The sequence below is a fragment of the Botrytis fragariae genome, assembly GCF_013461495.1.
Source record: "Botrytis fragariae strain BVB16 chromosome Unknown tig00000260, whole genome shotgun sequence".
NCBI lineage: Eukaryota > Fungi > Ascomycota > Leotiomycetes > Helotiales > Sclerotiniaceae > Botrytis > Botrytis fragariae.
In genome coordinates this window covers 258,093-271,469 of record NW_023501005.1, presented here as the reverse complement: position 1 = coordinate 271,469, position 13,377 = coordinate 258,093, and the positions used below count along the sequence as shown (strand labels likewise).

The following is a 13,377-nucleotide window of genomic DNA, read 5'->3' as shown; positions in this document are numbered from 1 at the left end:
CATCGTCCTCAGTACGAGACATGCTTTCCCATTTGGTCTCACGATCAAGACTTATCCAAACTCGAGTATACAAATTCCTCAAACTCAGTCAGGAGCTTGATAGCCTTCTCATCTCCGGTAGGTAAAAGCTGAGAAAGGTATACACCGGCGACACCGTTGTTAAGATCGATCCACTATAGTGAATCAGTAAGCTGGAGTTCACATTCACTAGGAAACAGACCTACCCAGTAGCAATTTGCATGACCCGACCAGGTAAGCGAGTTTACTCCACGTCGTTTTGGTACTGCAGCTGTATTTATCAGACCTCCGATCCCAAAGTTAACGGGGACGTCATCTGGGACGGTATTCCAGATAGCATTGCGGGACGGCGACGAGTACTCCCCTGGTTTATCGAGGCCTCTGTTATTCTCCAGATGAGGCTGGAACATCTCCTTAGTAGTCTCGGGCCGTAGTAGCTTCGCTGTCAGGACGCCCTGGTAGATCTTGAGCAGATCGTTCACAGTTGCAAATAAACCGCCCCCTCCAAAATCGTCCAAAGTATTCTCTGCGTAAACAGGCTTCGTTTGCTCTCTCAAGCTTTGGCCCTCTCGCTCCCAGTTTCTGGCCTTACGAGCTTGCAGATCTTCTCGCAGTTCGGGATGGAAGGTGGCGTCCTTAACAGAAACGACGTCAAAGATATAGCGTTGCATATACTCGCCAAGCTTCATGGAGGTGACTCGCTCGACCTTCACAGTTCGCGATGCGAATTAGTTAAAGACTGTCATATTGATATTTCCAAACTTACAGCGAGGCCAGCCCAGTCAAGGCCAGGAGAATACACCCATCGCTCACCAGGTTCGAACACAAGAAATTGGTGAGGAAACTTCTCTGCCTACAACGTTTGGTAAGCTATTGTATTGGCGGTTGGAGGGAGTCAACTCACGATGGTTCGATTGGCGAAAGTTGGTGTTTTATGCAACTCTTGATAGCGAGTCAGTAGCGGATCCATGAATACATAGGCAATGCCGCTGGAGTGAGTCAACAGGTGCCTAATTACCATCTCGTGTCAGTAAAATTCGCCAGCCTCAATGGAATAGGAGTATCACTTACCGAAGGGTAACAGGCTTTGTGGAGGGCTTGAAGATAGCTTCATTCTTTTCATCAAAGCCCGTCAGGATCTGTGGATCCTTGAACTCTGGTAGCACTTTTGCTATATCACCATTCAGGTCCAACTGTCCCTTCTCGACGCACTGCATTACAGCAATGGTAGTGATGAACTTGGTGGCAGAAGCGAGCCAATACACAGAATTGGTGCCGTAAGGCTTGTCAACTTCATCTCCAAAAGTGTTAGCATAGTGGAAGGAGCCTGGTCGCGTAGAATTAGCAAGTGCAAACACAGAAATAACAAAAGGGTGTTGCTGTAACACACCATCCCTGTTGGTGGCCCCGAGTGTAAACTTTGAGAGGGGTTGGCTATCTTGCTCAAACCTCTGGCGAAGAGACTGGACGCGTTTATCGAAAGAGGCCATTGTCGCAAGACTGATTCTCAGCTTATGAAGAACTGGGTTATTTTGTTCTGTGCCATCAATAAATTCTACGGATTGTTGTCCCATGTTATGTATGTCGTGGAACGGCTTTTGCCGCAAGTTCTCAGTCTCATTAGATGAAAGGTGCCTCAGTTATGGAAACACTTATGAGTCATCGAAACCCTTGAAGTGGTTTCAAACAATTCAGGGTTCGGCAGAAAGACGGTGAAACAAACTTTGGCTCTGTAGAGATACTACGAACGCCTCTGTTGATACCGCTCTGTCAAGATTCTATTGGTAAGATTGCCCTCTTCTTTAGCATGCTCATTAAGAATTTTGAGGTCAAGAAGAGCCTTTATGCCAGGCTATCTTCGTGTTCTCTTCTCTTGTGCATTACCGCAATGTAGATTATTCTCATTTGAACTAACTTTAGAGGTAGCGAGCTAAATGTCAGAGAAGTCTATCAACGCGGCCGATGCATGACCCTAGTCCGGGAAGATCAACCGTTGTGATCAGGAAACAGTAAAAACACGAGAAATCCGCGTTATCATGTGCCAGACTACATACTTTCACGTACACTTGGCTGGCTACCTGTGAACTACACAGCACAGTTTCCTTCCATAGAGGTATCAAGACTTTGCCAAGACGGCTAAGTATTCCGCTCTTCACTTCCCAATACTTGTAATTTCCCTGCATGCCAAGTCGCCGGGTTGCCGGCGCATGGTTTGAAGCAAAATCCAGTTAGTCGATTCGACGCGAAGTTCGTAGTCTCTAGGGTGAACCAAAGAACGACCCGCGAGTTCATGTGACTGAGCTTATATCGGTCTTTACATCTCGAACCACACACATATTCTTGTTGATAGGAGGAGGGGACCAAATCAAAAATCGGTAACCAGCCTTACAGACAGATTATGCTGTAAAAGTAGGTCTACTCCAGCATGCTTTATTTGCAATCCTTGCTCTTCATCCACAAGTCGGCATTCCCGGCACTGATACAGACTCAATCCTACCCACTTCTGCCCGGTCCTGCGGGGCATTACAGTAAAGTCTCGCTATAAGGACATGCTATACAAGGATAAACTCTTTGTAAGGATATATTTCTCGTTCCCAAGGAATTTAGGCCTAGAAATGATCTGTATCCCTAGAAACTCTTTATTAGAATGTTCTTATAGCCTCCGGTCCCAAAATCAGGTGTATCCTTATTGAACCAGTAAAATTGTCAGGGCTCTGCTATCACATAATAGATATATCGGCATTTTAGTCAAAGCAGAAAATGTTGAAACTAATTGAATAGCCACCGCCGAGCAAATATGATTAGTAGTTGTATAATTATGGAGTGAGATAGATGTTAAGTTCCAAGTGACTACTCGTTATTATTGGGGATTAAGACGCCGAGTTTGGCTTCTACAAGATGTAAAGCCTGACAAAGAGGAATTGAAATAACAATTGAAAGTTGTCTTCCCTGTGCTTCTCTTGCTGACATAAGATCAACGACACGTTCGGGAATATGCCGTCCAATTACGGTCCCATAGTCCCGTGACTTTGTACTTTTGAAATTGTTTTGTTGCATATCTAGAAAAGATTTTTTAGATTTTCTGGAAACCAAAAACGTTGGGTCACGTGAAATAGAGACGCGTGTATTGCTTGCATTCTCGGAACGTATCGATGCCAATTGTATTCTTCACTAGCTTCCACTTTATTGAAGCCCAAGGATCTATTTAGTTCTCAACTTCTTTCTTGTAGGTAGTCTGCGTCAGTTATTTCTCACCTCGTTCAACATGTCTTGCTTCTGTAGCGCGGAGTTTGTTGGGCACACTGATAATGTTCTTGTAAGTACGCGTGAAGATCCCCACAGAGAGAAGGGTAGATGCCATTGATACATTGTGGGAACCGGATATATTATATACCTAGGTATCTGTAGAGAGAAACATACTCTGGGCATTTAGCAGAGATTTGTTAAGACATAACATCCTCATATATTCGCCGATGGTCGTTTGAGAATAATTGATAGGCTACCAATCCTTGTGACGGTGTTTTCACTTGGCGAAATTATGTACCTGCTTTGAAAGGCAAGTGCCCCTTCACACCTCTTTCCTTCTTTGGTCATTACAATATGCAGTGAACAATTATTGAGTGTGTTCTTACATATTACCGTCTAGTGATAAACTCCAAGACTCTTCATATTGAGCAAAGGGAAGAGAGAGCTTTTGTCCACGCGCGCTTGAACCTCTCAAAACTTGCGAAGAATTCAAAGCCGTCTTAATATTACCGATGGGGATCTTTTATTTCATCCATTTGGCAAATGGAACTTTGGAATATAAAATGCCGCTGCCATCTCGGTTTGAGAGCTGGATACGAGAACTATATGCCCTGACAATTCTATCTGCTTATTTTACCAAAAATTCAAGATGAGATCTACCTTCTCGACCTTGGGCTTGCTTGCAAGCTTTGCGGTGGCATACGATTGTTCAGTTAGTGCTATCGCGGCACTTTTACCAGCAAAATCTATTGTTTTCTATGCCACGCATTTTGATGCAGGTGCAATATTCACTCCTCCACCCGAGTATAATGCAGGTGGTGGTCCACCAGGTGCTCCTCCAGGTGTTCTGCCGGGTAGAGGGGATCTATTATCCCCCAGGCTGGTTGTATTGTACAAGGGAATGTGTCCCTCTCCGCAACTTCACAATATAATTTTGGATTGGCACTGCCTGATAATTGGAACGGCAGATTTTTGTAAATCACTCCAATATCTGCCAAAATTCTTTGAATAACAATAATTAGGACAGTTGACAATGGCGAATTTTTTGGCAGCGTTAGCTGGGATTCAGTTGTAAGCTTCTTGTGTATCTGCGCCATTTGAAAATATCTAATATAACTAGATTGATGGCATGTGGTATGGATTTGCATCCGTCTCCACTAATACTGGCCATGAAAGCGGAGGGGCTGATTGGGCCTATAATAATCCCGAAGCACTTGAGAATTGTGGATATCGTGTTATGCATGATACCGTACTAAAAGGGAAAGCTGTCACCCAGGGATATTATGGAATCAACATCTCCTATAGCTATTATCGAGGATGTACTGCTGGTGGTAAGCAAGGTCTGAAAGGAGTTGAAATTTTTCCAAATGACTTCGATGGAGTTGTTGCAGGCGCTCCAGCGTGGTGGACTACTCATTTACAGCTTTGGAATATGATTGTGGGAATTTGGAACCAGCCTGCAAATTCTTCCCAATATGTTCCACCATCAATCTCCACTTACCTTGCGGATGAAGTCATTGGGCAATGTGACGCTCAAGATGGCGTTACTGATGGAATTGTGATAGATCCTCTGGCATGCAAATTCAACGCATCAAGACTTTTGTGCCCTCCGGGTGTTGCAAATACGGCGACTTGTCTCAACAGCGAACAAATAGCTACATTCAATAAACCTCATAGTGATTGGATTGAAGCGGATAGTTCATATTCCCTCCCTTCACATTGGGCAGTGAATGGGGTTGGAATGGACTTATTTCTTCCCCAAGTCCCCTAGGCACAGCGTATGTGCAGTACATGCTTAGTCTGGGACCAGATTGGACTTGGGAAGATTGGAATCCGGCAATCATTCTCCTTTTGGATTTGATAAACCCCGGTCACGCGACAGCCAATAATTTCAACCTTGCACCTTTCCACAAGATTTCTTGTGGAAAGCTACTTCACTATCACGGGTTATTAGATGCTTTCATCGCTACTGGCTCGAGTATCCGATTCTATGATCAAGTCGCTAAAGCTTTAAAACCTCAATGCATCAAGCTAGACGGTTTTTATAAATTCTACTTAGTTCCAGGAATGGGGTAAGCTTGTTTCCTGATTTCATCTATAATTTTGTACTCTACCTACAAACATATAGTCACTGCGCAATGACCTACCCCAAAATGAATGCCCCATGGGTTATTGATGGCGATGGACAAGCTGGTGGCCTCGCCAGAACATCTCATGGTGTCCCTGGCTTTCAAGACGCCAAACACGATGTCCTGCTCGCTGTAATGGCATGGGTAGAAAATGGTACCGTGCTGACTGATATCATAGCTACAAAATACGCGAATGACACAAACCCAGATGGTGGTGTATTGCGACAAAGACCTTTGCGTGCTTATCCAAGTAAGACTGTATATGATGGAACTGGTGATGTCAATGCCCCAGAAAACTGGAGTTGTAAGGCTGCATGATCTAGGGGATAGTACTTTCCTTGAGATGATTGACTTTGGGTTTTCATCCTATCACTGTGCTTTCCATACTAGTTTATCGCAAGCTCTCAAGTCTTGTACCGATGCGGAAAGAAATACTGACAATACTCGAATCTTCGCCGAACCTTTTGTTCTTATCCTTTTTTTGTCATTTCTATTTGGAATATCCTTCTGCATCATTCAAAAACAGGCTTATCATACATTTCAAATCAATCTACTCTTAATTCTATAGTTAAACATTGCTACCATGCCTTATTGTCCGCTAAACGTTTCGGAACTCCCACTTAAAACTTTAGAGCCATCGCCTCGTGTTGTTGACGTCAAGAAGTATATGGAAAGTCGACCTGATGTATATTTAGCTCGAAAGACTATGGCGCCACTCGATGCGGTGGTCACTTTTCTTTGGTTAAAAGACCCTCGATATCTGCAGCAATTTCTCAATCGCCGATGCCCATTGTTCATATGCCAAATTAAGTGGAAAGATCCCGATGTCGAGAGGACCGCGTGGGAAATAACGGTCATGCGACAAAAGATGTCGGAGTCCTTGCACACAATAGAAGTAAGTCAGGCGAAACGAATTCATTAAGACGTTATTCATTTTGATGATTTGTGATTCCAGTTAAGAGCCGTCATACCCATGAGGATGGAGGATGAAAAGATGATTTTTAGAACCATCGAGCTACACTACATCACAGACGGACACATCCTACGATTCGAATATCACGATGAAAACTCATCCGATTTATGGCAAGCTCCCGAAATTTATGCTACTAAGAAGACTTCCACAGCTACTCTAGCAAACTTGAGCCAATCAGAGAAAGTGCTACTCTTTTTCACGATGATCCTTATAGAATTAGAGTGCCACACATTAGTCAACCCACAAATATGTCTGGGAAATGAAGCTCCAGAGTACTACTTCGTTTTTGATGGGAAATGGAAGAGACCCGAGGATTTGGTCATTTGTCCACGATTACGTGGTAGGAGGTGTCTTCCTCTGATAGAGTATTATCAGTGGGAATACAAGAGAAATACAGAGATGACGAAGAAATGTCTCAAAATCTTCGATATACGAATGCTACCTTTATGGCGTCGTTGTATATGCCAAGCGCCGGCTACCAGAATTGCCGTGGATTTGATGGAGAGCGAGAATGTGAGAATAAAGATGGAACACTTCTGCAGGCTTAGCGTGCTTGGGGGTGATTATCGGGATGAAGAGGTGGGTATTTGTCGTTGTGTTTACCCGTCTGCTTTGCATTGCGGATGAATGGGGTGCCCGTCTTTGCATGTCCATTTTGTATGATTTTTCTATGTTCTTCTGGATACGGACTTCATAACCTTAGCATGCCGATTTTTTGTGTTACGATTAGTCCTTCAAGAGGTCGTCAGCGTGATGAATAAGATTACTTCTGCTTTTACTTCTCTCCAAACTGGTGAGGTTCTACAATAAAAATAAAGAATGAGCAGATACCGCAAATAAAGTTGGGGCGATCATTGGGACTCGTGGATGTCGTTTACATAAGTGTTTGACATTTCAATGCTCTGTGTCAACATGCGAGTCAGATGTCAGGAGTCAAATTTTTGAATCGTTGCTAGATTGTGATTCATTCCGAGATTTATGTGGGAATACTCACCGATCTTAGCTCGCGAACGTTTATGATTAGTATCATTACTTGTAGGGCAGTCATGGACGCCGGGAAAGGTTTACTTAAGCATTCGAAATCCCTCAGCTCTTGCATTTTATTCTTCCTCATTTCATTATCAACATCTATAAATCAATACCATAACCCTCTAAGAAAACCAAAACAACACGCCGAAAAAAAGTGACCATAGCGATGAAAACGAAGTTCAGGGTGAACTGTTGCCCCCCCTTTGCCTCCCAGGTAAAACGATGCAACAATCCTTTGACAGGATTGAAAGGGAGGCTCGGGAGTTAAGGGTAGACCCTGATAGCCTTCTTTCACATACAACACCTCGCCTGCGGGAAAACTCAGCCTCGCTTCCACCAGACCGCTTCCATCTGTGCAGTGATACTCAAGCAAATAATAACACAAGTTGCTTTGACATTACCTTTAATCCACAATACAGAGCTGGTACAAGTGGCATATCACTCACAATCCCCTCATAGAACATTCTTGATATCAAGTTAGGTAGTGGTCAGAATTTCTCCTCCGTTCGGCAAGCCTCTAGTGGCTCTGGTGCTGTGATATCCAATAGTAACGCATCACGTCAGTCAAACGCAGGAGCTCAACGTGATAATTCCAGCTGGAACACTGCCAGTCTGCATGCCTAGAACACGCGGAAAAGTACATGGAATGGTCGCGATCAACCAGGCGGAGCAAATTCTCAGAGAGATAGTAGGGGCGGTTATCAATGAAGCGAGAGATTGGGACTGGTTTGGCGGAGATGGAGATTGAGATGGAGCAAAGGAATTAAAGGGAGGGAAATAAAGATACTTGATCGCATCTGAGGGAGTAGTAATTGGGTCCGTGCACATATTTACCTGTTGATATGTGATAGATTTAGTAGATTCGACAAGTAGTTGAATCGAATGCGTGACTTTTAAAAACGATGTGTCATTTTATGACTTATCGTGCATGCCATGTCTACAAATGACTCCTGAATTGATTTGAGAATGTCTGAGTCTCTCGCTTCAACTCACCACGCCGCTATATCTCAACGCCAGCAGCCTTCCTTCCACTCTTTTTACTTCTTAGCACTCTAGTTTTATATCCTCACCCTGACTTCCCTCCCCTATTCAGAACCATTACGAAGCTATATCCTCTTCAAGCAAACCCTATAGCTCCGCTAACAACACCAAAGTTCCCAACTCTACAAAAACAACTTTCACCCACTCACCCCCAAAATCCCAGAATACACCCACTGCCGCCAATCGAGAAACAATTCCGAACTTATATGCTACCCAATTATCTTGGAAAGCAGCTATAAATTCGTAGAGGTTTATTAAGATGAGGAGATAGGCTGCTGATATTAGCGAGGGATGTTTAAAAGGAGTGAATAGCGGGGAGGGAAATTGCAGCGCATGAAGAAAGTTGAAACACCAAGAAACAAGAGATAAGTGAGGAAATCTTACAAATCAATCGTACAGCCTCGGGACTATTGATATTGAACTCTTTCGTGGTGTTTGAGGGGTCGATCATATTAACAATACGAGTCGCGATTGTGACGGTGGTTATGATGGTTAAGACCCATCCTGGTGGTGAAAGTTTCATTTTGGGAGAGGATGGGGGAGGTGATCGATAAGAAGGTACTAGATTTTCGTGCCGGTGTTTTCAACGAAAGGAGCGAAAATAGAATGCTGTGGGTGATAGATGAGATTTATCTATTACGTCGCCGCAAGGTGCAGACAAAACTGTTGGGTGAGATATCGGGTTTTTAGTGTTGGTAGGTGGGATATGTTAAGTGGACACTTGTTTTGGTTGAACTGACAGATTATTATACAAACACTCACTTGATTCAGTATCATCTTGTTATATCGTGAGATGCGTAGCCATTGCTCTGGATATGTAGTCACGGATCCTACGGAAAACGCGGAGTAACTTCACCTATTTAGAATTCCAACTATTATCGATTGCCTATTTGAAGTTGATTACAAAAACGACATCAACCTCAAAATCGAAATCGAAATCGGATTGATCAAAGGCTGTTCGAGATCCCCCGTTGCTTAGTTACCTCCAGAATCAATAAGCTTTAAGGGGGGACATCGGAGTTGGACGTGTGTGCTGAGCGGTAGGGGATCTTGAATCGCATACAATCACACCATAATCATGATGTTACCTGGCTTCGACCTGATCTTGAACCAGATAATTTAATCGGCGCAAACCTGGTTCAACACCTCGCTTGAGAGTACGAAGGAGATATTTGTTTAGATCATCATTGAGAGATGTACGGTCTTTGGAAGCTCTGACTACGTCAAATTCTAACGACATCCCCCCTTCCACCCTCACCACCTCACGAGATGTGATGACTAATCAATTTTATTGGTATTACACTCAGGTAATCTCACATTCCTCTGACTTAATCTTGACTTATCAACAGAAACAAGTAGAGACATGAATGTGCATCCTACTCCTGAATCATATATACTCATGTGAATTTGTTTGGTATATAATGATTATTGATAGTCAATACCTTTCGATTAAGCTCTTCGTGATGCCTCTCTTCTCTGCTTCTATTTCTTTCAATCACAAGTTCTCTTGTCTTGTGTCCTTCAGTATTAAGGTCTCTTAGTTTCCTTTGTTAAACACTTCAAGCTATTTGTTTCCTTTGATAGAATTTTGCAAAGATTTGAACTTTTACATGAAACACATAGACTGGAGATACTCGATATCCGGTCAATTATTAACATACCAGATAGCATTTCTCGGCATCGAACTTGCTCTAAGTCATGTCCAACAGACGTGGTGGGAAATCATCTCCCTCTTCTCGTAGACCTGTAGCTTCTAATCAGGGGCCTGATACGGTGTTTAAAGAAAAATATGGCCCTTACCCGGGACAACCGAACGATAGACACAGCGGATTAACGCCGATCGTGCCGCACATTACAAGAGGCGGAGTTGGGAAAGTCGATGCGAGTACATTACGAAGAGAACAGCAACAGAGGAATGCATTTTATAACTTTACAGCAAAGCAATTGCTTGATCTGGATGCGAATATAACATCGACAAGACCTTTGAAAGGAAGCGATTTGAACATTCCATTACTACCCTGCTTCAAAAGAGACCGGTGGAAAACAAATGGCAAGCCATATGCTCTTGGTCAATTAGGACCCGGAAAATGGTTTGCTACAAATGATGTTGTGTGGGAATTATTACAACCAACTCTTCAACTTGCCTCAATGTTATTAATAAACATTCAGAATGACTTGGTAAATTTACTCAAACCCGATTTCGAATTATCTAATAAATAAAATATAGTATGATACTTTATTGTGTGGCAAACGAATCCCAATCGATCCTGAAAGAATTCCTGAAAATCTACCAGAGCGCGCCACACCACAATTCCTAGAGACGCTTTTTTCTATCAAGTCGAGAGGATTAGCTCCAGATGATCCATCTCTCCAAAAGAGCAAAAAGATGCTTTTACACGCACTGTCAAGTTTCGCTTTCTTGAAATTCAAAGACACTTCCGTGACTTTTTCTTTCAATGGCTGTACTAAGTGCGGATTGCAGAGAATTCCAGATAGTCCACCACTTCTTCACTGTCACATTATTTTAAACCATACCAACCTCGAACCTTTACTACGACCTAATATCACAGCTTCGGAAAAGCTGGCATATCAGTGGAGAGTGGCCGTAACACTCACTCATGAATGGCAAGTGACACCTCCTTTATATTATGATTATTATTCTAATATATCTCTTTAGTTTTCATGCAATGTTCAATATTAGCGACTTTATTCGGGCAAAAAGAGATAAAATTCTGTCAAATTGGAACCTGGGCTCGGAGGTGAGTCACTGGGATATCTCAAGGATTTCCTCATTACTAATTAGCCAAGCCATATTATGAGAACCACTCAATTTAAGAGTGCGGCTTTTTGATGGAGCAGGTTGGTCTTGGTGGTGTTACTCGTGGAGAGAAGAACCCAAAGGGCTCTTTGTACCCTACAATCGCTCTTTTCTGGACCGAGTGGCCAACGGTATATTGGGCGAGCTATGTGTCGAATTTTATTTTAAAAACACCCGCTCTCAACCCCCGGTACAATTTTTACCCCATACCAGTAACTTACTTTGAAGATGTTCACCAGATGACTTTCTGGCTTCATACCGTCAGAATATTTGGTACCAAGATGCTTGCCCTTAGATCCAATAAGGTAAGGATGCAGGTTACTCGACTTCCGCATTTTCCTGACGCACATGTACTAAGTACGGATGATGACGAAGTTAAACACTTTGAGTGGAAAGCTACGCATTTAAGTTTAAAATCAAAGCAGGATATGAGTCCAGATGAACGAAGAGCTTGCAAAGCTGGGGATGATTTGATCAAGAGGGCAGAATTGAATGAGGAGTTTTTCATCAACAGCTTAGAACAATCCAATCAATTGAAGGCTATCGTTGATTTTAACAAAAGTCTAAAGGACAGACTTGAAGCTTTCACTTCGGATAATTATACTTCTCCAGGACAGGAATCGAGACAGCCAGATCCGTTGGAGATCATCAAGACATCCATGCAGACTCAATATGATATGCTTATGAGTGCTACAATGGCTCATCGTGCAGCTGTTGACACTTATTTTCAAATGGCAATTTCTGGAGATGCTCCCATCGAGATTAAAGATCATTTATTGATGTTCAACCAAGGATTTAGAGGATTTGCCAGACAGATCGCTCACGAATACTGGACAGATGAATTACTTCGAGATTATGAAGATATAGATGAGAAGCTAGAATTTTTGCGACAAATGTTATACTCGCCTGCCGACGCAAAAAGCAAAAAATATGCAATGGAATATGAGGAATTTGGAGAGATTGCAATCATTATGAACGCCTACGACCAATTCCACACTGAACCTGAGTATATGTCACAGGTGATTTCTCAAGGAGTGGAGGTCTTGGAAACTCGATGGAGAAGTTCCCGATATAGCAGGACTTGCGCGAATATCATAAAGTTGGCTACAAGTATAGTAAATGGAAAGACTGCAGACCCATTCGATACGATCAACAAGATCGACGCTAAGATACAAACATTGATCTTTTTGTTAAATGGGGAAGATAACAAGCGATGCGATTCGTGGACACCGACACTGGATGATATGATTAAGAGAATGAGAAAGATTTCATCAAATTTGTTTGATAAGGTTATGGCCACGGGGGGTATTGAAATGGATGAATATGATCCTATCGATGAGGATGACATATCAACGGATAATGATATGGACGATGATAATGAGGTGGATTTCATTCCTGGTCAGCCTGCTTGATAGTATGTCATTTATAGAGGGTAAAGGTTTTTCTCCATGAGATGCTTTCAAAATTCCCAATGTTTTCCAAAAGATCAGACAGCTTGATTTCCAGACAGATGAAAATTAGCTGTGGTCTATCTTCGAGTACAGGTTCATATCACTCTCAGCAAGGTGCGCTTTTAGGAATTCACATATTGAAATAGATAGTTAAGTCAATCATGTAACCCTAGTTGAGCCTTGATCAACAAATCCTCGATGATTTTTATACAAGGTTTCAATAGATTGATTATTAAATTTCTTCAAATCCATAACTTTCTCCGAATTTTAACTTGACTTGACTGGAATAGTGACAGCTCTTTTGTATTCCTTCGGTTCAATAATAGGCAGAATAATGAATTTCGAATTCGAAACTCCTATTCTTTCCCCTTTATCATTTTCCAATTAGTTCACAATCGCTGAATCATATATTCTTCATGGCCTCCGCGTCAATATTTTTAATCCGAGCGCTCAACACCAAAGAAACCCGGTTTATCTTCTCAATTCACGATTGAATTACAAATATCTCCCTGGATAAACCATACAACATCCAAATCAACACCTATCCTGATTCATCAAATAGTACATCTACCTGCAAAAAAGTTCCAAATCACAATTTCACCATATCACTCTATGATTTATCATTTAACGAAAATCTAAAAATGATGATAACACATTGACACTTTACCGATC

The 13,377-nt window shown here is 42.4% G+C and overlaps 4 protein-coding genes across 4 annotated transcripts; 2 read left to right on the top strand and 2 right to left on the bottom strand.

Annotated features, from left to right (window-relative positions):
* Positions 1-44: 44 nt before the first annotated feature.
* Positions 45-1,592, bottom strand: Bfra_012094 (putative transesterase protein; the record flags this gene model as incomplete). Its single annotated transcript, XM_037342415.1, has 5 exons — positions 45-173; positions 225-725; positions 785-871; positions 923-1,028; positions 1,090-1,592. 5 exons carry the CDS (start codon positions 1,590-1,592, stop codon positions 45-47), a joined length of 1,326 nt encoding a protein of 441 aa, XP_037187712.1.
* Positions 1,593-3,913: 2,321 nt separating this feature from the next.
* Positions 3,914-6,914, top strand: Bfra_012093 (putative feruloyl esterase b precursor protein; the record flags this gene model as incomplete). The annotated part of the gene is made up of 8 exons (XM_037342414.1): positions 3,914-4,118; positions 4,292-4,335; positions 4,385-4,990; positions 5,053-5,336; positions 5,393-5,672; positions 5,962-6,288; positions 6,349-6,706; positions 6,754-6,914. 8 exons carry the CDS (start codon positions 3,914-3,916, stop codon positions 6,912-6,914), a joined length of 2,265 nt encoding a protein of 754 aa, XP_037187711.1.
* A 1,609-nt stretch (positions 6,915-8,523) lies between these two features.
* On the bottom strand, positions 8,524-8,959 carry Bfra_012092 (uncharacterized protein; the record flags this gene model as incomplete). Its single annotated transcript, XM_037342413.1, has 2 exons — positions 8,524-8,708; positions 8,821-8,959. The coding sequence occupies 2 exons, from the start codon at positions 8,957-8,959 to the stop codon at positions 8,524-8,526; spliced, it is 324 nt and encodes a 107-aa protein (XP_037187710.1).
* A 1,175-nt stretch (positions 8,960-10,134) lies between these two features.
* Positions 10,135-12,666, top strand: Bfra_012091 (uncharacterized protein; the record flags this gene model as incomplete). Its single annotated transcript, XM_037342412.1, has 4 exons — positions 10,135-10,614; positions 10,664-11,061; positions 11,114-11,195; positions 11,275-12,666. 4 exons carry the CDS (start codon positions 10,135-10,137, stop codon positions 12,664-12,666), a joined length of 2,352 nt encoding a protein of 783 aa, XP_037187709.1.
* Positions 12,667-13,377: the final 711 nt, after the last annotated feature.